Here is a 21,332-nt window from a genome sequence, read left to right as displayed (position 1 = left end):
AGATTGGTGAAGACATTTAACTTACATGAATAATTAAGCCTTTGTTTTTAACTTCAGAACCAAAGCCTGAATATTATTATAAATATTTGTTCTCATAAACATGTTTAAATATATGTTTTTAATCAATTATTGAACTGAATTTTCTTTATCTTTTCACTGAACTTTGTGATCTTAATTCCACGAAGAGATGAAGGCCATTAAAATTAAGTTGTTTAAATTCTTCTCACGTGCTTTCGAACTTTACCTAAAGAAAAGAGAGCGATCGCGTCGGGGATCCCCCATCATGAGTCACTCAAAACAGGGGTTTTCTTAAGCTCTGAAGAAAAGAAAATCACGCAAAAAAAGGCAAACAAATTGAAATTCATAGAAAAGACAAGAAATTGATTACACTGCGAATGGCACGCTTTACGCGCATCTGCGGAACCGGTTTTCAAGGCATCACATATGACGGGGTTTTCGGTTGCGGCCCGAACCGCTCATGACATTGTGACGTCAAATAATCCAATCCTCTCACTCACTTTACCATAGTGCTAGTATGGGAAGTGAGCTAGGTTGAGCCTTTTGAATAGGAATGAAGGAGTGCACAGAGAAAAAAGGATTTCAAATGTAATATTTTATGTATATCATATCCACTTTAGATGCACCACGCGTTATTACATTTATTTACTAGTTCAAATCGTACAGCAGACCAAAAAAAATTTTTTTTTAATTTTTATTAAAAACTTATTAAATTAAATTTAAATAGAATCTATTTTTTCTTCCTATTAAATTGAAATATGCTTTTAAAAATGAATTTTTAAATTAAATTAATTGCCATATGTAGATAGGTATTTATTTTTCATTCTGCATAAGATTGCTGGGTGACCTGCGGGTGCCCAACTGTTGCTGAGTGCGAAGGAAATGTGTGTGCCTGACATTTCAACGAAGCCACTTTGGCAAATCACTTGACTGAATCAACAGATTTATATGCCATGCCAACGGCGCTGCTTTTGATTTTAATGCGATGGGGGGCACCACCCAACCACCCAGGTACCCAACCACCAAGCCACCCACATTACGCATCTTTACGGGTGGCTGAAGTTCGGGTCGATTGGGGCAAAGAATACTACAATTTGATTTATGGCCGACTTGAGTTGCGAGTGAATAGAAAAGGATGGTGGCGCTTTTGTGGGTCGATGTCGATGGCGCCATTAGAGGAGCATTGCATAACTAAGAAAAAATAGGTAAATAAGATAAGCGATGGATTATTTGGAGTTCGTAAAATTAGAGAGCTCTAAAAGGGTACTTACCCTAAACGTGCGAGATAACACATTTTATAAAGAAATTGATTATAATCTTAAAAAGGCCTACAGTAACTAATAAACTTTTAAAGCTATCAATCAATAAATATTTTCATAAAGCTTTTTATACCCTTGAAGAGTTCATTATAAATTAAATATACATATACGACCCTTAAAAGTATATAGGTTCTAGATTTTAAATTTTTACAAAAATAATCCCAGAGTTTTGGCTTATTAGAAAAACCATACAGTCAAAAGTTATCAAAGCAGTGAAAAGATATTTGATATTGATTTGATATTTGGATCTAGCGACTACATATTATAATGTATTTTTTACGAAATCCGCGATTTAAAAAAATATAAAAACAAGAAGTTAACTATAAAGACGGAACAAAAATATGCTATCAACTTTGTGAACCGTTAATTGAAAACAAACATTAGTTTGCTGGATTTACATTTTCTAGCACCTGTTGACCAACCTGTTTTAGAAAACGATTCAATTACATCGAGAGGTGTTAGCTTTCAAAACATTATAAACGGGTACCTCTTGGCTTTGTTTTCTCAATCTTCTTGATGTATTATTCAATTTTCCTCATGTAAAAGTATTATAACTCAAAAAAAATAAGACACCAAAAATAAGATTTATTGTTTATTGTTTTTTTCTCATAGTGAAATTTGTTTATGGTCTATGTTTCTTTGATTACTGGGGTTGTTTTAGCCAGATGCAGATCTTAGGCACCAATACGGCAGGAACGCGCGTAGGAACGACCCAAACGGAAACAACAAAAGTTGAGCCGCGTCCGAGGCACGCACTGCGACCGGATTTTGAACCCGATCGGGAAGATAATGGAAAAACCGATTACATGAGACAAATTTTGGTTGTTTCGCTTCATATTCTCCAGTCAGTCGGGCGAACGCATTAGAGTAGTGCATATTTCAGCAGAAACAAAATCGAAAAGTACTTAGTAAATGCTATAGGTAGTTACAACTTAACAGAACTAGATGCACCCAACTACTGCGCGATGGTGGATGGCAGATTGAGCAGCGTGCTCTGTCCGCTGGGCAAGTAGGCGACGCCGCGAGACCTGGATAGCTGGTAGGCGATATCCTCGGCGGCCTCAATACGACGCAGCTCCACCAGACCGTCTCCGGCCTCGCCGAACGACTTGGCCAGCAGACCAGCGGCTTCGGCATCACCCTCCGCGGAAATGATCGAGGCCAGCTTCTGCTGTTCGGCCTTCTCCACGACGAAACGCGCCTTCTCGGCCTCCTGCTGGGCCACCTGCTTCATCTCAACGGCCAGCGTGAATTCCCGTCCAAAGGTCAAGTGCGTGAGCGAGATGTCGTCCAGAATGAAGCCGAACTGCTTGGCGCGCAGGGTCAACTCCTGGGACACACGTTGCGACACCATCTGCAAGGGTTAAAACAAAGTTAGTTATTCTCTAATCATAAAAGAACAAGCAAAGAGTTTCCCTATGCGATATGTTTACATAGCTCAACACAATGGCTTTCAATTACATCTTTTTTCTGGACTTTAAAATGTCGAATATGTAATTTAATATTTGAGGTCCAAGATTTGCCAAGCTCGTACTGAACAACATATTTGCTCCAAGCCAATTAAGGTTTCATCCTTTAGTTGTACCCACCTCACGCTGGGTGATCAGCTCGCCGGCATCGAATTGGGCGACCACAGCCTTCAGCACCTCGGGTGCGATGGAGGGCAGGACGCGCTCGTCGTAGTCCTGGCCGAGGATCGTGTAGATCTTGGGCAGCTGGTCGGGAATGGGACGGTACAGGATGCGCAGCGTGATGTTGACATTCTGCAGATCCTTGCTGCCCGTGATCACAGGCACATTGCGGGGCTGCGAGCGGATGTCGAAGATGATGGGCCGCTGCACCCACGGGATGAAGAAGTGGGTGCCCTCGCCGACCACGTTCTCCTTGATGCCGGTGAAGCGATCAAAGATGACCGCCCGGTGGCCGCCCTCCACATTATATAACGCCGAATTGATAACGCCACCCAACACGGCCACTCCGAGGCCCATTTGGCCAATGCGATTGAAGAACTGAGCAGCCATTATCTTTGGGAAGAACCAAACGTAAAGTATTCAGTTACTGTCTTATATCTATATATGTAAATAAAAAGCCGACTGGACTTGGGAAATTTCATCAGTTTTTTAGGTTAGAACGTCATGGCTGGCCGACAACGTGCTGTTTATGTGTTTTTATGCCCATTTCGAGTGGTATTCCAATGAAATTTCGTCGGTCTGCATTTAAACTTACTTATTTAAGCTTTTTTGTTTCAATTAAATCAAATTATTGTGCAATTTTGCCCTTTGAATGAACAAAACACGAAATTCAACGGCACGGCTGAGCAACTCTGTTATCGATAAAATAGAGTTGCAAGTAGCCACCACTTATCGATGCTTTTACCATATGTGAAGTATCGACTCCGTTCATTAATTTATAATTATAGTCTTTGAAAGGTATATTTTTTCACGACAAATTTACTTATGCTAACAAAATCTTATATTTAGGGAATCAAAAATTATGCAAAGTATTTTATAAATTAGCTTTAAAATCGACACATAGATGGCGCCATCAAAGTACTTTACAAAATTATCGATATCGACTATTTATCTTAGCGCCAACATTTGAAAATGTATTTAAGCTCAACTTTTTTTATCTTTTAGGCAAAAATACAATTTTAAAAGCATTTAAAGAATACACCTTGTTACCGGTTTGGATAAAATGCTTTTTAATTGGCACCCCTGGACAATCCCAATTTATTGCGTCATTTCAGCCCGCCCTGCGCCCTTTGGCATCTTCTTATTCGTTGAATCCTCCAGCTCCTTAGCCTTGTAATAGTGCGGCGCCACCTCCAGCAACCACTTACTTTCGATTTCGATGACCTGTCGCATGTACTCCTTGGAGGTGAAGACCAGTTCGTGGTAGAGCACCCACCGCGGAAGCTCCTCAAAAAGCGAGGAGTTCGGGTGTATCATCACCGTCTGGTTGTGCTTGATGGTCTTGTAGTGACCGCCCTTGGAAAGACGCGCCACATGATAGAAGTATCCGGCGGTGGCTGCCTTGCGAACGTTTACAGTCTCTGGCAGGCAGCTAACCATATCGATTTCAACCCGCTGCATGAGTCCAACCAGCTGCTCTCGCACATCGCGAGCCCTTTTCATTGACCTGTACTGGATGAAGTTCTCGTAGCACCACTGGGTGCTGTAATCCGTCTCCGCCCATTGATTGTACACCTGCAGCAGACTCAAATGATCGCCGTGCATGTGATTGAAGTTCTTTCGGGCCGTGTCAGCGTGGATAATTTTGTCCTTGGGTCTGTAGAAGATGGCGCTGTTCACGGACAGCATGGCTGCAATGGTCACCATCTCCTCCGAACATTTGTATCTGCAAAGGTATAAGGGAATTTAGCAAGAATTTCACAAGAATTGCTCACAATTACTTACTTTTCGCTGGCAAGCAGCATCTTTCCCATCATGGGATCAACTGGAAACTCGGCCATTCGTCGTCCCAGCTTGGTCAGCTCCCCGTGGTGGTTCAGTGCGCCCAGGGCGTACAACTGTTCAAGGGCCAACACTAACGTCTCGTGCGGCGGTGGATCCAAGAAGTCAAAGTGTATCAGATCGTTGATACCCAGAGCCTTAAGCATAAGCACCGCGTTGCCCAAATTGATGCGTTGTATCTCCGGAACCGTGTTATCCTCCAGTTCGTGCTTGTATGCCCATGCCGTGTACAGTCGAAAGCACTTTCCCGGTGCAGTGCGTCCGGCTCTGCCCGCTCGCTGATTTGCCGAAGCCTTCGAAATGGGCACCACCATCAGCGACTCCATGCCAGTGCGGGAATTGAAATTATTTTGCTTGGCAAACCCTGGATCAATTACATATATGATATTATCGATGGTCAGCGAGGTTTCTGCTATATTGGTGGCCAGAATCACTTTTCGGGCATTCGGAGGAGTGGGCTCAAAGATTTTGGCCTGCATATCACTCGGCAGATTCGCATAGACGGGTATAACGATAAGCTCTCGGATTTTGGAGCCCAACCGCTTGACTCGATCCTGCAGAACCTCCTGGCAGGTTTCGATCTCATCCTGACCCGTAAGGAACACTAAAATATCGCCCAAAGGCTGGGTGGCATGGATCTGCAGAACTGAAACGCAACAAGCATCGATGTAGTCCGCTTCTGGGGCTTTGGTGTAAAATATATCCACTGGATAGCGGCGACCGGGTATCCGAAAGATGGGGGCATCATCGAAGAAAGCGGAGAACTTATCCGCATCCAGAGTGGCACTGGAGATGAGGAGCTTCAGCTCAGGCCTAAAACGAGCAATATCCTTGACCAAGCCAAACAAAATATCCGTGTGAAGTGTCCGCTCGTGAGCCTCATCGATAATCATTACACTGTAGGAGGCGAGATCCGGTTCCGACAGGAACTCTCGATGCAGTGTGCCATCCGTCATGTATTTGAGAATGGTGCGATCCGAAGTGCAGTCCTCGAAACGGATGCTGTAGCCCACCTCGTTGCCCAGCTTCACGCCCATTTCCTCGGCCACACGCGCCGCCACGGACATGGCGGCCACTCGACGTGGTTGGGTGCATCCGATCATCTTCTTGTCCTTGGTAAAACCAGCTTCGACAAGATACTGCGGCACCTGGGTAGTTTTGCCCGAGCCCGTTTCACCCTCGATAATAAGCACTTGATGTTCCTTTACAGCAGCTATTAAATCGTCTTTAAAGGGATAAACGGGAAGGGATCGTTTGGTTTCATCCAATGTCAAACGTTTGCGTTCCTTCTCAGTAAGTTCCGGCTGGCGGCTAGAGGATTTTTCGCGACTTCCGTCTAGGGTTAATGCTTGAATAAAGTCAATTTGATCATCTAGGAGCAGCTCGTACTCCTCCTGCGCCTTGGCATCCTTGGCACCGAACTGAAAACGCGCCGAAGCCAACTGCTCGGCCTCCCACTTCTTTTGCTCCGAATTGGGTTGCCTCTCGAAGTCATCCACCTCAACGTACTCAGCTGGGAAAAAGAAAATACGGAGATAATCATTTGGCAACTTTACAGAACTTACTATAATCTTGTGAAAATATATTAAGGAAGGATTACTTAAGTTATGATGGGTTTAAAGTTCACATAAACTATAAATTGTATTTTCCAAGGCCAAAGTACACAGTTGACTCACATTGCTCGCCCTTTTTCAAATCATGTGGCATATGATACCGCTGTACGCGCTCCAATTCCCGCGCCTTCTCGTGCTCCTTGGCAATGTTCAACAGTTGCTTCTTGTACTGGCGCTCCTCCTTCTCCCGTTTGGTTAGGCTAAAAGGAGAAATTGACTCCTTGATTACAAATAAGTTGATAAGAAAAAAGCATTATCTTACACGCTCTCATCAAAGAGATATTCATCGTCCAGGATGTCTGCCTCCAGCTCGGCCACCTTGTCGTCCTTGCGCTTCTCCAGGTACTGGCGACGCGACTGGAGACGCAAATGGGGCACAATTTTATCCCGATCCTCGTGCTCCAGCTTGAGGCGCTTGGTGGCCTCCTCGATGGCCTTGCGCCCGCCAGTGGAGTCCACCACCTTGCGCGTGCGATCCTCATCCCGCTGTTTTAATCGGTTGGCGAACTCATCGCGCTCCTGCAGATCCTTCAGGCGCGACTCCTCCTCGCTGTCCGGCTCCTCGGCACTGCTGCTGCTGCTGGCCGTTCGTTTCCTGTTTTTACCCGACATTTTTACTAATAAACAACCGAAAATGCAAAATCAAAACAATGCAGAAGAAGAAGTGACCGGTTTCGATAGGAAATTCGATAACAAACAGTGCTGGCAGCTTAGTTTTTTTAATTTTGGACTCCGACGATTAACATTTAAATCCTTTTATCTATTTTATGTTGAATCGATCCGAAATCACAATAAAAAACTAAGGTTTGTTGGTTAAGATAAAAAAACATTTCCAATAATATTTTGTTGATAGCTTATAATTTAATATTGTTTTATTTTTAGATATATACAAAAATTCTAGCTTTTTAGTCTTTTAAAGGCTAGCTGCCCAAATTTGACAACACTGATGGCTTGTCAGCTGTTTTTATTTTACAACTCACCTCAGGGAACATGTCGCGCCAATTGAGTTTTAATCCACAAAAGGAATATGAGTTGATTGAATATCCCGGCAAAGTGGTTAATCCTGACCGGATGATAGCCACTCTGGGCGGCATTATCAATGTATCCAAGGTAAATATTGTGGTATTATAATGGCCAGTTTGTTGATCATCTTTCTTTAATCCAGGTGCTGGGAGATGAAGTAAAACGTATGGCGTTGCACTTCCACCCGGAGAATCCCTATAATAAACCCACTTTTGGTGATTGCACGGATAAAACTGGTGTCCTGCTCTCCATTACGGTGAGACGTCACAAAAAGGACAAGCAGCGGCCACCGGAATATTTTGTTAGAGTTTTGGGCCACTGCAGCAGGAGTTTTACTTTCGAAAGTGAGTGGCAGTTCGGGATTAAAGACTGACTAAATATGCTCATACAATGTCCTCCCCAGCACTTTGTGACTTCCAGTATTTACCTCTGTGGTCAACCCCAAGAAGTGAGAATGCCAATGCTGCCCAAGAGCTCACCTACGCATTGGATCAATTAAAACCCAGGGACACCTCTGATTTAGATTTCTTTAAGTGAGTAATTGCTCAGATCAGGAAAGAACTTGAAGGAATACCAAATAGTTAATGTTAAAACTATAGCTTATCTAATTCATGTTTCTAACTTCTTACAGACGTCGACACAATCAGCTCCTAGCTCTGCCCGAATTGTTTACCCACGTGGATGTGGTCTACTCGGGCACCTATCGCATCGATGGCGCGGAGGATGGCCAACAGGAGGTGCTCGGAGTGCAATCCAAGGCCACGTACGACAACCAAGGAGTGGTCTCATTCAACATGGTGGACAGTTTCCCCACCCAGGCGGACTCCCAAAACCTCAAACGTCTCAAGGTGAAGTACGTTTCCGATGAGCAATTGGCCTTGGTCAAGAAGCTATTCGATGACTGCCCCATTTGGACGAGGATTGCCCTGCAATATGAATCTGGGTTGACCAACGACAAGCTCAAGTGCATCACTCCTTCTCTGGCTTTTTACTTCAGCAACGGTCCATGGCGTACTTTATACGTCCGCTTTGGCTACGATCCTCGTAAGGATTTCAACAGTCGCTACTACCAGACCTTCGACTTCCGGCTGCGATTCAGCACTGGCCTCTCAGAGTTCGTTTACGCCAAGAAATTCGTGAAGCAACGAAGGGCAGCGAATGCTCCATTCGCACCCATCGAGGATCGCGTTTCCGATTTGGTTCAGGACATCGACTACCCGTACTTCGATGAGCACAAGTTGCCGCGCTCCAGGCAGTGCATGCTGCGTTATTCCGACGTCCGTATGGCGAAGATCCAGGAGATGCTAGAGAAGATTCCCACACCGTTGACCGGTGCCGTGTGCAACGAGCGGACTGGCTGGTTACCACCGGGATTCGACGCTCAGGTGCGACAGATTGTCTGTGGCAGCATAAGCGAACTTTTGCGCAACCATTACCGCAAGGAGAACCTAACGGCTGAGGTGGAAGCGGTTACCCAAGTCGACGATGAGGACGACGAGCCCGAGGATGAGGACACGCAGGAGGAGGACATGGAGCTGGACGAAACACAGGCCATGAACAACTCTGAGCAGTTCGTGGACAACGACATCGAGCAGCTCTTCGATAATATCACTAGCTGAGTGGAGAACTGACTGAAATTATTACAGGGTAAGATTTTAATAGAAATACACTTTTATTTATAAAATGTAAGCCAATGGTTTAATAATTATGTTCTCATGATATTATAAAAAATCTTTTAAAATCATTCATTTAAATGAAGCGTAGGCGCGGCCTTTATTCATGGTTAGTTATACAGATAAGTGTAATAAATTTCATTCTCAATAGCAGAAGCTACAATTAAGTGTCGCAAGATATTGTTAAATTTTGTTTTAAATGCTGGCTGATGGAAAAATTGGTATTCCACCGCTTAGGGCTTGCATCTGTCAAGGAATCGGGGATACAGACACACCTCGCGGATGTGGTAGCGGTTGAGCAGCCAGCAGAGGAAGCGCTCCAGTCCCAAACCATAGCCGCCATGGGGCATCGTTCCGTAGAGGCGCTGGTCCGTGTACCAGTAGTAGGGCGTGGGATCAATACCCTCGCGCGCGTATCCCTTGAGCAGCTCCTCGCTGTCGTAGATCCTCATCGATCCACCCACAATTTCGCCCACATTTGGCAGCAGCACGTCCACGCTTTCGGTCAAACGCTGATCATCCTTGCAGCGCTGCATATAGAAGGACTTGATTTCCGCCGGGAAACGGCAGAGCATAATTGGTTCGTTGATGGTGTCGGTCATCTTGCGCTCCGGAGCCTCGGGAATATCCTCGCCAAACTCGTAGAAGGTGCCATCGTCCTTGGTCACGTTGTTGTCCTTCAGCCACTTGATGGCATCCACGTAGTTCATGCGACGGAATGGCTTCTGCGGCGGCTTGAAGTCGGGGTTAAGCTCCTTGACCAAATAGCCCCAGGGAGACTTTAAAACACGATCCACCACATCGCAGACCAGATCCTCCAGTCGATCCAGCAGCTCCTCGAACGTGATGAAAGGACACTCGGCCTCGACGTGAGAATATTCAGCCAAATGGCGACGTGTGCGGCTCTGCTCGGCCCGATAGCTCTGTGAAATGGTAAAGACATCGCCCAAAGCCGGCAGGCAGGTCTCCAGATAGAGCTGCGAGCTCTGCGTAAGGTACGCCTCCTCGCCAAAGTACTTCAGCTTGAAAAGCGTGGAGCCACCCTCCACCTGGGTCTGCACCAGAGTCGGTGGCGTCACCTCGTTGTAGCCACGTGACTCGTAATGCGCACGGAAAGCCTGTGCGACCACCGATCGCATCTTAAGCACCTTTGAGGTGTTCTCGCCACGAATCATGATGTGCCGGTTGTCCAGCTGCACATCCGGTTGGGCTTCCTCGTTGAGAATGGCATCGGCACCGCCGGGCGGAGCCAGACCAATCAGTTCCCAGTAGTCCACGTTGAGCTCGTGGCCACCAGGAGCGGTTTTGCCCTCAGGAACCAACTTCAGCGTGCCGAACAGCACCACAGAGCTCTCCGTGCTCAGGGTGAGGGCATCGTAGGTCTGGCAAAGCTGATCGTTGAGGACACACTGCAGGAAACCGGTGCCATCGCGCAGGGTGATGAAGATCAGGGATTTACCCTGACGCCTCAGACGATGCACCCAGCCGTAGATCTTGACGCGAGAATCCCGGCTGGAGGTGCCCTCGAAGATGCGAATTTTACGGGCCGTCGGCAGACTGGAGTCCTCCGAGATTTTCACCTTGCGTGCCTCCTCCAGATTTTGCTGGCGTTTCTCCGCATCGTCAGCCTCGCGCTGCTGCTTTTCGGCATTCTTGTGGGATTCGCGAACGAAGAGTTTCTGGATCTTCTTTAGCTGGGATTTGGCAGCCGGCTCGTAGGGCTCCGCAGCATTGGGATCCTTGCTGTCCACGTAAATGGTGGGAAATGGCTCCTTGCCAGCGTGACGCATCGCCTGCAGAATGGTCTTAAACGGCTTAGATTCACTGCCGTCGCCCGACTCATCGTTGCCCTTCTTCTCCGACGTGAAGATAGCACCTGCACATGGTCATACATATAAATATTGCACATTATAGATCGATACTTTCGGCCGACTGACAACGTGGACGCCTCTATTTAATATTAAACTTTTAATTATCTTACCCAAGGTTAACTCTGCCAATTGATCGGCTGGCATCTTGTTTGATTTGTGTCTAAGATTTTACTGGGAAACTCGCCTTATATCTCGGAAATATATGCGTAAAATTGCATCAGCTTCAACTCCTTTGCCAAAACGATACCTCTCGCCGGATACTCGATAGACCGATAAGAAGCCAGTGTTGGAATACACCGACTGTCAAGCAAACGCTTAAATCTAAACATAGCCAAACTTTTGAATGTTGAGCGCCAATTAACTTTTAGTCGAATAAATTTATCAAAACAACATACTTTTTTTACAACTAAAAATTAATATTGGGCTTCCTTAGACAAATTACTAGTGATATGAAAATAAATAAGTAAAAATAAATCATATGGATGCTATAAGTGTCTACAGAAAAACAGGGGTTGAATGCTGACTTTGGCAGAAAAAATGTTTATGGTCAACGAAAATGTTACTAAATAATTGCTTAAATTAATTCATAGCAGTAATAGTTTCCCAATAAAAATTTCATTAATTGAAATATAGCCAAATCTGGCTTTAAAGCTTAAAAACTTTCCTCTTTCTTTTCGATAGTTACAGTATTTTTTACAGTATTTTTTAGCACCTTGTGCATTGTCAGAGAAACGTAAACAATAAGGAAAATGCCCTCGGAAAATAGGTAATTTCCGCTATAAAAAATCTGAAAACAGGATAACAAAGTAGCCTGTTAACTAATCTTTCCCCTTAGGATCAAAATCCTGCCCAAGGCGGTGGTTTGCGAGGAGAGCAACCTTCGCGGTGACATCACCTTTTCTTCGGGCTGTGTGGTTCATCCCAGTGCCACCGTTATTGCGGATGCAGGACCCGTAATAATTGGTGAAAACTGCATCATCGAGGAGTACGCAACCATAGCACATCGCCTGGAATCCGGCGCATCATGGGATGTGAATAATATCCTAAGCATTGGCAGCCACAATGTCTTCGAAGTAGGTTGCCAAGTGGAGGCAGCTCGCATTGGCGACAAAAACGTATTCGAGAGCAAGTGCTTTGTGGGCCGTGGCGTTACCGTTTCCAATAGTTGTGTGGTGGGTGCTGGGATTAAAATACACACCAGTCAACTTCTGCCGCAAAACACCATTGTTTATGGCGAACAAGGACTGCAGCGCGAGGCCATCGATAAGCAGGGATCGCAGACCCTTCAAATCGATTTCCTTCGCAAGGTCCTGCCAAACTATCACCATCTTCGCAAGCCCAACTATGATCCCAAGAAGGCGCGCAGCGTTGTCTAGTTTTTACTCTATATATAATCCTTATGTATTCTCCACCTTCACCGCATTAAAGTTAGACATCTCCTTTTCAAAAGTAACGATTGTGTGATCACATAGTCCTTCCAAGTCCTCCAGTCCCCGCTTGAGTATATCAATGGCTCGATCTCTATGGGATTGGATGCGGAAGTGCAACATCTGCTCGGTGGGATGGGGAATGGTATAGCCACAGAAATCCACCTCCGGATAGCGGGCTATAATGGTTTTCAGTGCATTGCCCAGCGTGTGTCCCTCGTTGCTAAACACAAAAGTCCGCGAGCCTTCGCCATTCTTCTCATCGCCAGCCAGCTGAAACAATCTGTTAATTAAAAGCCATAATTTATGTTTTGTCTTATAAGAACCTCTGCCAATGCTCCCATTTTGTGTTAATTTAAATATTTCCTCAGTTGTTTACAAAAAACGTGCGAGGCACGACTTGACAATCGATTGTGTGACTATCGAATAGTTGTCTATAAATGTAGCTAAAAATGGACAAGAGCTAGCAGGGTCACACTTTCTTAGAGCTGGAAGAAGCATTAAAATATAAGAAATAGTAAACTAATAAGCTACCTTTACAAAATAGTTCTCAGGAAGAAATGTAAATGTAAATCAAATTTGTTAATTCGGATTTTCCCGGTAGATTTACAAACCTTGCAGAATTCTCCTTCTTTGTAAGTGATTTATTAATTTATTTTTAATTTTAAATTCTGTATTTGATTTACTAATTGTATGTACATTTTGATATTCGTAATTCCTTTTTTTTTAATTTGAGCAGCGAAAAACAGTCGATATCCGTTTGTTGTCTTATCGATGTATCGGTATAGGCTCAACGTTTTTACCTGCTCTAGTTCTTTACTCGTTCTGATACGGACGCGGTTTTGGACTATTTGTGTGTTGTTTGCTAATTCGCTTCGTTCTGTTGCCAATTTTATTGGAGGCCAGCTGCGAAATCAGTTTGTGCGGGTGTGGGGCCAACACGAAAGAAAGAAGTGTCGCAAACAGCCGCATTAGCATAATTATAATTGCATGCCGCCTTTTGCCTATGTATGTGTGCATGTCACAGTGTAGTTTGTTTGAAAGCATCAGCAGAAAAGGCGCCAAAAAAGAGGAGACCTAAAATAAAGAAGAATACAAAAGCACAAAAAAACTGCAACGCCAAACATAATTTCTTTCGCAATGCATTTAACGTAAAGTTGCTCTAAAAACACCGACACCTGGCCAAAAACGCATACAGCGAAGGAATAAACTGCAATACAGGTTTGTTTTTGCTTATTGCACGAAATGTGATTAATAATAATACATAAATAAGCTTTTTTGAACAGCCGAAATGTCAATTAATATTTGTTTTTGGCCATGACGGCCACGCCCCCTTTTTGGGTCGCAAAATTATGCAAATTCATGCAGCTAAAAAAATAAGGCAGCTGCCTCTGCCGCTGCGCAGTCGACGTCGCTGCCAGCGAAGGCGGAAGTGATGGCTAAAAAATACCAGTTCCAGAGGCTTAAGCTTTAGCTTTGGCGTTATTTCGCCTGCTGTTCTGTTTTTTTTTCTACTCCCGGCACATTACATTTTGAATACACACTGCATTTTCGTTAATAGTCAAAAAAGGTTACTGGTCTTGGATTTTGATCAGTACTATCATCGGTTGTATTTAAATATTTAGATTAATTACAAAATTAAAAACTTGGATTTCAGAAAAAAAGAATACTACGTATTTTAATATTTCTTTGCTTGTGATCGACAACAACAAACATTTCGAGAAGTCTTATCTCCAGCTTTGTGCTCAAATTGGAATATATGTAAAAAGTAAAAGCTTAAATTACCGAGAACTACAGAGAGCTATGTTTTTATAAACACTGACTGATTTTTTACAAAAATTAGTATATTTTTGTGTGTTTCTTAAGTTTAAGAATACTCCAATACCGCCTTGCGGTGTGCACCATGTTTTTAACGCTGTATCTTATATTTTGTCTATTCGCAACTTCGCAATAGACGTTAGCCAATATGCACTGTATTTTGTTTCCACTGGTTGCTATGGTCTCGTCTCTGTCCCCTCACCCACCTTCTCCTTTTTGTCATCCTGCTGGCTCCTTTGCTCTCATTTGTTTGGTGGTCCCACACACACATCTGTTGTGTTTTGGTGGTGACTAATGCGACAGCATGTTCCGTTATCTCAGGCGTTCCTTCTCTCCCCACCTCTTCGTTCGCCCAGGGTTGTGTTGTAATAATCTCATGTTTCGTTTGGCGCCATGCGTTCCCCCAATTTGCAGTTGTTGCAATTTCGGTCTAGGCTGCGTTTCGTTTCCAGTTCGTTTCCCCTATTATGTTGGGCGCCCTTTTTGCTAGTTGTTTTTACATGGACTGCAGTATATATGTATATATTTTATATGTCTGCCGGCGTTTGCTGACTTACAGACATATGTTGTGTGTGAGAGCGAGCCAGCTGCTCTCTCCTGGCCAAAAAAGGGGTTTGTTCTCTCTCACTCTCTCCTGGGCCGACTATTCTTATTTTTATGGTTTTCTTTTTTGCGTTTGCAATTATTTTGTCTTTGTAGTGGTTACAACAAAGGAATTGCATTTAAGCGTCACGATCGTCGCAAAAAAAAAAAAAACAAAAAATAAGAAGATGAAGAGGAAAGAGAAGTAAGAAATGGTTCTGGGAATATGATACAGAGGGTTCTCGTTTGGTCCGTGTAAATAAACAGCAACATTATAGTATACAATGGTATATGGCCTGCACATAGGGAAAATAACTTCCCTAGCATTTACTCGCGAAACTGATTCGTAAACACTTTCCGCACTTGTGTGTAAGATTGCACAATAAACCCAAACGAGACTTACCTGCCTACAAATCATACACAGAAAGAACAAATCATGTAAAATGACGACCAAATTATATCCTTTTGAACTGTATTCTGGTCTTTCAATTTATTTTGACTACAAAAAAGTATGGTACCATATTTGTTTTCTTGGTTGTTTTTTGTGTAGTAACACTTGCAAATAAATGGTACATGTTGATGGGGACAGAAACTGTGAGTTCTCCCTAGAGTGGAATATCTTCCAGCGTGAGCCATGAATATTGCAGAGATCTAAGTATCTTCTTGAAACACCAAAAAACCTGACAGGACGCTGTCACATGCAACAACAGTGGGTCACTATAAAAATATTACAAATGAATGAAAGATTTTATAGATTCCATGTTGCTCTATTTAATTTCTAACCACATAATAAACCTTTTAAAGTAGAGGCCCCCTTTCAAATCAATAAAAACAATTTTGTTGGTATTAGAAATATTATAAAAAAAATATTTTTTTAGCAACTGAATTGAAAGACTTTCAAAACCTTTACACAAACAATATTTTTTTTTTTAACTATATACATGTTTTAAATTATAATTTTTCCGAGTGCCCACTGTGCAACAAATTTCCAAGGATGCTGCAGACATCGAAAGCCAAACGAAACGAAATAAAATAAAATACTTCGACTGATGGGGGGAAAGAAGGAAATGGACTGAGCATAATGAGTTGTAGAAGGGGGCAAAGGAGAGCCGAGTTCAACAGCAGACAGAAAAAGGCGATGTGGCAATGGCGCAAGACGAAGATGCAGAGCTCAGAAAATAAGGAACAGAGAACAAGGAACAGACGGATACACGGACACGACTACGTGATATTCCCAACATCCTGTGCAGCGAGACACGAAGGAGGTGGGGAGCGCAATAAAGAAGGAGAAGAAGACTGCGAAGGCGGGGGAGAGCGCAAAACCTGTCATCTGCTGCCGGCTGCATTCGATACGGGCCACGAAAAGGAGGAGGAAACGGAGGAGAGAAGACAGAAACGCAGAAGGATGAAGCTGCAGGCATTTTTAGAATTCCCAAAATCAACATAAAAGACCAAGTGATGGCCAGACAAACTACACAGAACAGAAAATTGTAATGCTTTGTTTCCTATTTTGAAGTCTTTACATGTCCTTTTAGTATCTTAAAAACAAATATCTATTTTAATTGCTTGGTAAAAGACCGACAAAAAAAATATAAGCAGCGTGGGATTAAATTAACTACCAAAAAACAAACATTTTGAGATCGAGCTTCTTTTTTTTTAGTGTAAGAAGAGCAAGTCACAAGGAAGCTGAATCGACTCTTACCTTTTTTCCCCTCTTGTTATTTTATTTGTGCGTGATCGCAGCCCAGACGCAGCAGCAGCGACGCCGGCTTTTGCAGCGGCAGAGAGACATAAAACAAACAAAACCTACACATGCCTTTTTCTCTTATTTCCCCTTTGTTTGGATTTCCTTGTTTATAGCATTCGATGGGTCTCAAAATTTTGCAGTTTTTGAAAAAGGATACCAGCAGTCAAAATTTCAGATTGTGGTTTTAGAAGCTTTGGCAACACCTTTTTTACCAATCAGGAAAATGGAATTTATTTATCTTTGGTTATAAAGATGCTATGTAAAAAACAAAACTCTCAAAACAATAGAAAAACAAATATTTAATTTTATTTTGTTTCAAACCTAATTTAACTTTATAAATATCGTTTGTTTACATTTTTAAGGCGAAAAGTTTAAGGGTGAAGTAATTTTTTCTTTTATCTGCTTTGTATTAAAGTTGATTGAATGAATAAAGTCGCTAAAAATATGCAATTTTTATTTAAAGGTCGGATTTGAACCGGATAGTTTAGTCCAACCTTTTGTAAGTTTAAGAAATGTTGTAAGGATTGCAAGATGTTTTTTCCAAATACATAATACCAACTTTTACCGATAAATTAAGCCCTTAATTTTGATCCCTGTTCTTTGGTCTTAAGAAATCCTTAAATCAGAATAATCAAAAGTTTCATAACAGAAAAGTGAAAATAAGTGTGGCTTTTGATTTCCGTCCTGTAGTTTCAAGTGAATAAAAAGGGAAATGGAAAAAAAAAACACCAGTAAGTCTTGTGGTTTGCTATTGAAATGCATGTTTTATTTTGTACCTAAATTATTTGTACATTTTTTCAAGGCACGGCTGGGGGGATTTGCATAATACGCCGTAGAGCAGCCGTAAAATGTGTCCGATGCCGTCTGTTGCCATCGCACATATTGCTGATGGGTGTTGATGTTGCTGCCGTACATGTTGCTGTAGCTTTTGGTGGTGGTTGCTGTGCGGCCTCAAAGGACTCGCATCCCCTGTGTGTCCTGTGCCTAGTTTCATTTCATTTTCGTTTCACTTTTTTTGCTCTGTTGCTTTCCACTTTTATTGTTGAACTTTACAGCTGCCGCTTTCATTTCATTTCAATTCATTTTGTTTTCATTTTTTCTCTTGTCCAACTTGCATTTTTCCCCTATCGGTGTGTGGCTTATTTTTGGCAGGGGTGGTTTTAACTTATAAGGAACTTACGACAGCATTTTGTATGCGTCTGACTTTGATCCCTTTTCCGGGGGGTGGGTCGGACCTCTGTCGTCTGGCCTCCCCCTCGGCAGCATTAGGGAAAGTGTCTTGCAAATAAATAAATAGTCATGTCAGCCATATTATTAATGCCCGGGAAGAAAGGAAGCAAGGATAGGAATGGAGTGGAATGGAAGGTAGCTTACGGTATGCATTCACATGGGTGGATGGGTGTTGGGTGTCGAGGGGGTGGCGCTAATCAACCCTCTTGGGCTGTCGGCGAAGAAAAGGGGAACGCATCTTACCCCAAAATTCAGGAACACCAAATACAGTGTTCCCTGGAAACTAAGCACCTTTGGAAATAAAAGCTATTTTTAAAAGTTATAGTCCAATCGTAGTTTGAAAATATTTTGTACACCCTAATTATAAATTTGAGAAAAAAAATATCACAAAAGGAATACAATTTTTAAATTTAAAATTAAAATTATTTAACTAAAGCAAAATCATGCACAGCTAAAAAAAAAGAACGCTAACTTAAGCAACTTTAATTATAACGAATTGGTCGAAATGCTAGTTTTTAGTAAGCAGATCACCTTTTTAAAACCAATAAACGCTGAGAACAATTGGCGGGCGTTCACTGTATTAAATATATGTATTTTCTACTACGCATTGCTGTCTGTTCGCGTTGGGGTCAACAAACTTTTGGGCCAGCCCCCAGCATCAGTTCTGCGTGTGTGTGTGTGTGTTTGTGTGTGTGAGAGTGCGTGCGGGCGAGTATTGGTGAGTGCGAAAAGTGAACGATTTTCCAGCAGAGCTCAACGCAAGCCAAAAACCCCCCTGTTGAAAACAGCGGACACTAGCACGTTCTACGCATTTTTGTGCATTGACCCCAGACAGACGGAAGCCCTCCCACAACACCAAAATGCCACCCCCTACCCAACCCACTCTCTCATACAAACACACACGATTTCCTCCCCCTCACACACACACGCACATCTGTTTGTTTGCATAGTACAATGGCAACCCTCGCTGATTTGATTTTCATATGTTGAATGGGATTTGAGGGTGGAATGGATTCTCGGATTCAACGCCCTGCCTTCGCTTCATGTACACCTTTATCGGGAGTTTTATGAATTTTTGTATATTATATTTTTTACGATTTTATATATTAAAATATGCATGCTGCAAAATGTGTACACAGCGAAAAAAAGCACATTTCTCATAAGACAAGATTCTTATTATATTTCGCAAATAATTTTAAGGGCCACCTAAAATGTTTATCTAAAATTTAACATTTACCAAATCTAAAAAAACATTTTATTAATTTTTAGAATTTATACCTGTGTATCTTGGATTAAGAAAACAATTAGGTTTTATTGGTGTTTTGTCAGAAATTTGTAGAATCTGTTGACTTCGTCAATATTGTATAGTTTTAGTTGTGAAAACGAATTTTGTATATATTTTCCTTATTATTTTCCCTGTGTAGGCTGCGGCATCTTCGATTACAAGTTTATGACAGCATAAATTCAAAAAGCACCTTTAATTGCACTCTCTATAGAGGGGGCCTCCCCAAGCTTTTGTTTTAGTGTTATTTTACCTTTGGGGGTATGGAATATAAAATGGTTTTATTGCTTTCCCCGCCCTCGCGATTTTATTTTGGGTGTGGTTCTTGTATACAGATTGATGGGTTTTAGTTGAATGATCTGAGAGGACGACCGGTTCCAAGTTCCTGTAACCATTCTGTCTTTGTTTTCCACTTTTCGTTTTGTCCGTGAAATTTGCCGAACAACATTATTAAAGGTCATTTACTTTTGTTAACCGTAATAGGGGTAGTTTTCTCTCTAGTTTCAGGTTCGTTTCGGCTTCGGTCTCGGATTCTCGGTGTCCTGTGTCCATACGTCCTCATGAATATGCGAAAATTTAACGCATGCAAATGGGAAATTGTCCCAAGAAAATTGTCTTGTAAATGAATCTTTATGGGTCTTGTAAAGAGGGTTGTAAATGGCGTGGCGAGGGGTGTGTTAGGAACTCAGGGTTCGTGGGAATTTTGTCAAAACTTTTGTTTTGAAATGTTGAAATGGCTTTGGGATGGGTTTCTAGCTATGTTTCCGTTTTGCTTGAACAGGTTGGCCTTTGTTATTAAGTTGGATTCCATTATCATAATAGATCTGCCGGGATCTTTACTTTTTAGAGGTGGGTAAGTGAGAGAGGGTTATCTCAGTTAAAATCTTTTAGGAGAATTTCGTCTCCTTCAAGCTCCATTTGTGTGATTTTCTCGGAATATAGAGCAACAGCATGTGTTTCTTTATTTAAAGTGCTTGTTTGCGTTTCGACTGTTGTACACTGTTCGTTCGAAAATGTGAAGTTTTTAAATAAAAGAGTACAGTAAATCAATTTAAGCGAACGGAAATAAAGTTGTAGTAAAAAAAATGTATTTTAACTTAGCTTAAACTATATTTATAATTATACTTTTGAATTTAAAATTAAAATGATCTTTTAATTCACATCCAAAATGGCAACTAAAAAATTAACTTACATATTTTTTAAAGAAAAAAATTCTTAAGATATGATAAGTTATGAAATTAGCGCGTTTCCACTGTATCCATGTATCCCTCCTCCAGAGGTCTCTCTTTCTTTCTTCCGCTCAACTTCAATTCTTCACAGCCTTGAGTTTCGAGTCTTCTTGCACTTGGCGTTGGAAGCTCGCCCTCCTGTCTCCTCACATTTGGTTCCCCCCACAAAAAGTTCACACGCTGCTTGCCTTTGGAGTCTTCGGAATTGTCTTTGACTTTGTTTGGCTTTCGGTTTACGAGTATATTTGTGTGTTCGCAGACCAGACAGCCAGACAGCTGTTAAAGCAAATTAATCTAACAACAATAACAACAGTGAGCCAGAAGAAACAGAGCGGGCAAAAAAAAAAACAGCACGAGAATTCACAGCCCGACGACTCGAATCCATATTGAAACATTGTATGTAGAAATATTCAGAGTGTAGTTCAGCTGAAACTGAAATTGCTGATAAAACAAAGCAAACGCCTTTTGGAGGTGGGACAAAAGACGGCTTGGCATTGTGGGCGGGGGAGGAGGCGCAAATCAGCCAGTTGCACACATGTACAGTAAATGCTCACATAAAGGGGAAATATTGAATTGCTAAATCAGAGTATACTACTTTCTAGTTTGAATATTTACCTCATTGAGACGTTAATGGTAATGAACGCGTATATGTTTCTGTATCCTTAAGAACCGTAAATTGAATTCGAGAAAATCATTTCAATTTTTGCATTGTTTAATTTGAAATCTGAAAACATATCTGGCGTATCTGAAACTTCAGGTAAACGTTGAAATAAATGCTTATTTCATGGCTCAAGTTCTTGAATATCAACACTTTTTATTTATTTATTGACCGATGATCAAATTTTTGCAAATTGTAATCTTTTGGAAATTCAATAGGCTTGCTGATAAGATGATTCATGTACCGGCTATAGCAATAAGAAAATGTGCGATTCCGGATTTCGCTAACCGAGTATTTCCGATCGACCACAGTAGCCGCCTATCAAATTCTTCTGTGGTTTTCTGTGTTGGTGTTCTTGTTGTTGCTTCC

At 42.2% G+C, this 21,332-nt stretch overlaps 7 protein-coding genes across 8 annotated transcripts in view; 3 read left to right on the top strand and 4 right to left on the bottom strand.

Annotated features, from left to right (window-relative positions):
- Positions 1-1,916: 1,916 nt before the first annotated feature.
- On the bottom strand, positions 1,917-3,709 carry LOC128262884 (protein l(2)37Cc). The gene is made up of 3 exons (XM_052997452.1): positions 3,564-3,709; positions 2,927-3,361; positions 1,917-2,691 (listed from the first exon to the last, which is right to left on the bottom strand). Exons 2-3 carry the CDS (start codon positions 3,356-3,358, stop codon positions 2,293-2,295), a joined length of 831 nt encoding a protein of 276 aa, XP_052853412.1. The 5' UTR covers positions 3,359-3,361; positions 3,564-3,709; the 3' UTR covers positions 1,917-2,292.
- A 323-nt stretch (positions 3,710-4,032) lies between these two features.
- Positions 4,033-7,093, bottom strand: LOC128262865 (pre-mRNA-splicing factor ATP-dependent RNA helicase DHX16). Its single transcript, XM_052997421.1, has 4 exons — positions 6,686-7,093; positions 6,487-6,623; positions 4,754-6,323; positions 4,033-4,694 (listed from the first exon to the last, which is right to left on the bottom strand). Exons 1-4 carry the CDS (start codon positions 7,033-7,035, stop codon positions 4,067-4,069), a joined length of 2,685 nt encoding a protein of 894 aa, XP_052853381.1. The 5' UTR covers positions 7,036-7,093; the 3' UTR covers positions 4,033-4,066.
- A 297-nt stretch (positions 7,094-7,390) lies between these two features.
- LOC128262877 (general transcription factor 3C polypeptide 5) lies at positions 7,391-9,286 on the top strand. The gene is made up of 4 exons (XM_052997444.1): positions 7,391-7,533; positions 7,589-7,790; positions 7,850-7,979; positions 8,078-9,286. The coding sequence occupies exons 1-4, from the start codon at positions 7,414-7,416 to the stop codon at positions 9,063-9,065; spliced, it is 1,440 nt and encodes a 479-aa protein (XP_052853404.1). The 5' UTR covers positions 7,391-7,413; the 3' UTR covers positions 9,066-9,286.
- On the bottom strand, positions 9,191-11,266 carry LOC128262868 (asparagine--tRNA ligase, cytoplasmic). Its single transcript, XM_052997425.1, has 2 exons — positions 11,101-11,266; positions 9,191-10,995 (listed from the first exon to the last, which is right to left on the bottom strand). The coding sequence occupies exons 1-2, from the start codon at positions 11,132-11,134 to the stop codon at positions 9,353-9,355; spliced, it is 1,677 nt and encodes a 558-aa protein (XP_052853385.1). The 5' UTR covers positions 11,135-11,266; the 3' UTR covers positions 9,191-9,352.
- Positions 11,267-11,651: 385 nt separating this feature from the next.
- Positions 11,652-12,443, top strand: LOC128262886 (dynactin subunit 6). Its single transcript, XM_052997454.1, has 2 exons — positions 11,652-11,756; positions 11,826-12,443. Exons 1-2 carry the CDS (start codon positions 11,740-11,742, stop codon positions 12,364-12,366), a joined length of 558 nt encoding a protein of 185 aa, XP_052853414.1. The 5' UTR covers positions 11,652-11,739; the 3' UTR covers positions 12,367-12,443.
- On the bottom strand, positions 12,359-12,878 carry LOC128262888 (probable DNA-directed RNA polymerases I and III subunit RPAC2). Its single transcript, XM_052997456.1, has 2 exons — positions 12,744-12,878; positions 12,359-12,690 (listed from the first exon to the last, which is right to left on the bottom strand). Exons 1-2 carry the CDS (start codon positions 12,759-12,761, stop codon positions 12,388-12,390), a joined length of 321 nt encoding a protein of 106 aa, XP_052853416.1. The 5' UTR covers positions 12,762-12,878; the 3' UTR covers positions 12,359-12,387.
- Positions 12,879-13,037: 159 nt separating this feature from the next.
- Positions 13,038-21,332, top strand: part of LOC128262859 (brain tumor protein) — a 40,933-nt gene continuing 32,638 nt past the window's right edge. Inside the window, exon 1 of one of the 2 annotated variants that reach the window (XM_052997413.1) lies at positions 13,038-13,052. The gene's annotated coding sequence lies outside the window, so the exon portion shown is untranslated. Of the gene's footprint in view, positions 13,053-13,229; positions 13,639-21,332 lie in introns of those variants that run through there. The other variant, XM_052997411.1, reaches the window with a different exon arrangement.

The sequence above is a fragment of the Drosophila gunungcola genome, unplaced genomic scaffold (assembly GCF_025200985.1).
Source record: "Drosophila gunungcola strain Sukarami unplaced genomic scaffold, Dgunungcola_SK_2 000001F, whole genome shotgun sequence".
Classification (NCBI taxonomy): Eukaryota; Metazoa; Arthropoda; class Insecta; order Diptera; family Drosophilidae; genus Drosophila; species Drosophila gunungcola.
The sequence above is the reverse complement of the archived record's forward strand: the minus strand, read 5'-3'. Positions and strand labels throughout refer to the sequence as shown.

Coding starts and splice junctions, on each gene's coding strand:
- LOC128262884 (XM_052997452.1), bottom strand. CDS start 3,358: ATGGCTGCTCAGTTCTTCAATCGCATTGGCCAAATGGGCCTCGGAGTG. Junction 2,692..2,926: donor AGCTGATCACCCAGCGTGAG/GTGGGTACAACT, acceptor TAACCCTTGCAG/ATGGTGTCGCAACGTGTGTC.
- LOC128262865 (XM_052997421.1), bottom strand. CDS start 7,035: ATGTCGGGTAAAAACAGGAAACGAACGGCCAGCAGCAGCAGCAGTGCC. Junction 6,624..6,685: donor TATCTCTTTGATGAGAGCGT/GTAAGATAATGC, acceptor TTCTCCTTTTAG/CCTAACCAAACGGGAGAAGG. Junction 4,695..4,753: donor ATGCTGCTTGCCAGCGAAAA/GTAAGTAATTGT, acceptor ATACCTTTGCAG/ATACAAATGTTCGGAGGAGA.
- LOC128262877 (XM_052997444.1), top strand. CDS start 7,414: ATGTCGCGCCAATTGAGTTTTAATCCACAAAAGGAATATGAGTTGATT. Junction 7,534..7,588: donor GCATTATCAATGTATCCAAG/GTAAATATTGTG, acceptor TCTTTAATCCAG/GTGCTGGGAGATGAAGTAAA. Junction 7,791..7,849: donor CAGGAGTTTTACTTTCGAAA/GTGAGTGGCAGT, acceptor TGTCCTCCCCAG/CACTTTGTGACTTCCAGTAT.
- LOC128262868 (XM_052997425.1), bottom strand. CDS start 11,134: ATGCCAGCCGATCAATTGGCAGAGTTAACCTTGG. Junction 10,996..11,100: donor ATTGGCAGAGTTAACCTTGG/GTAAGATAATTA, acceptor GACCATGTGCAG/GTGCTATCTTCACGTCGGAG.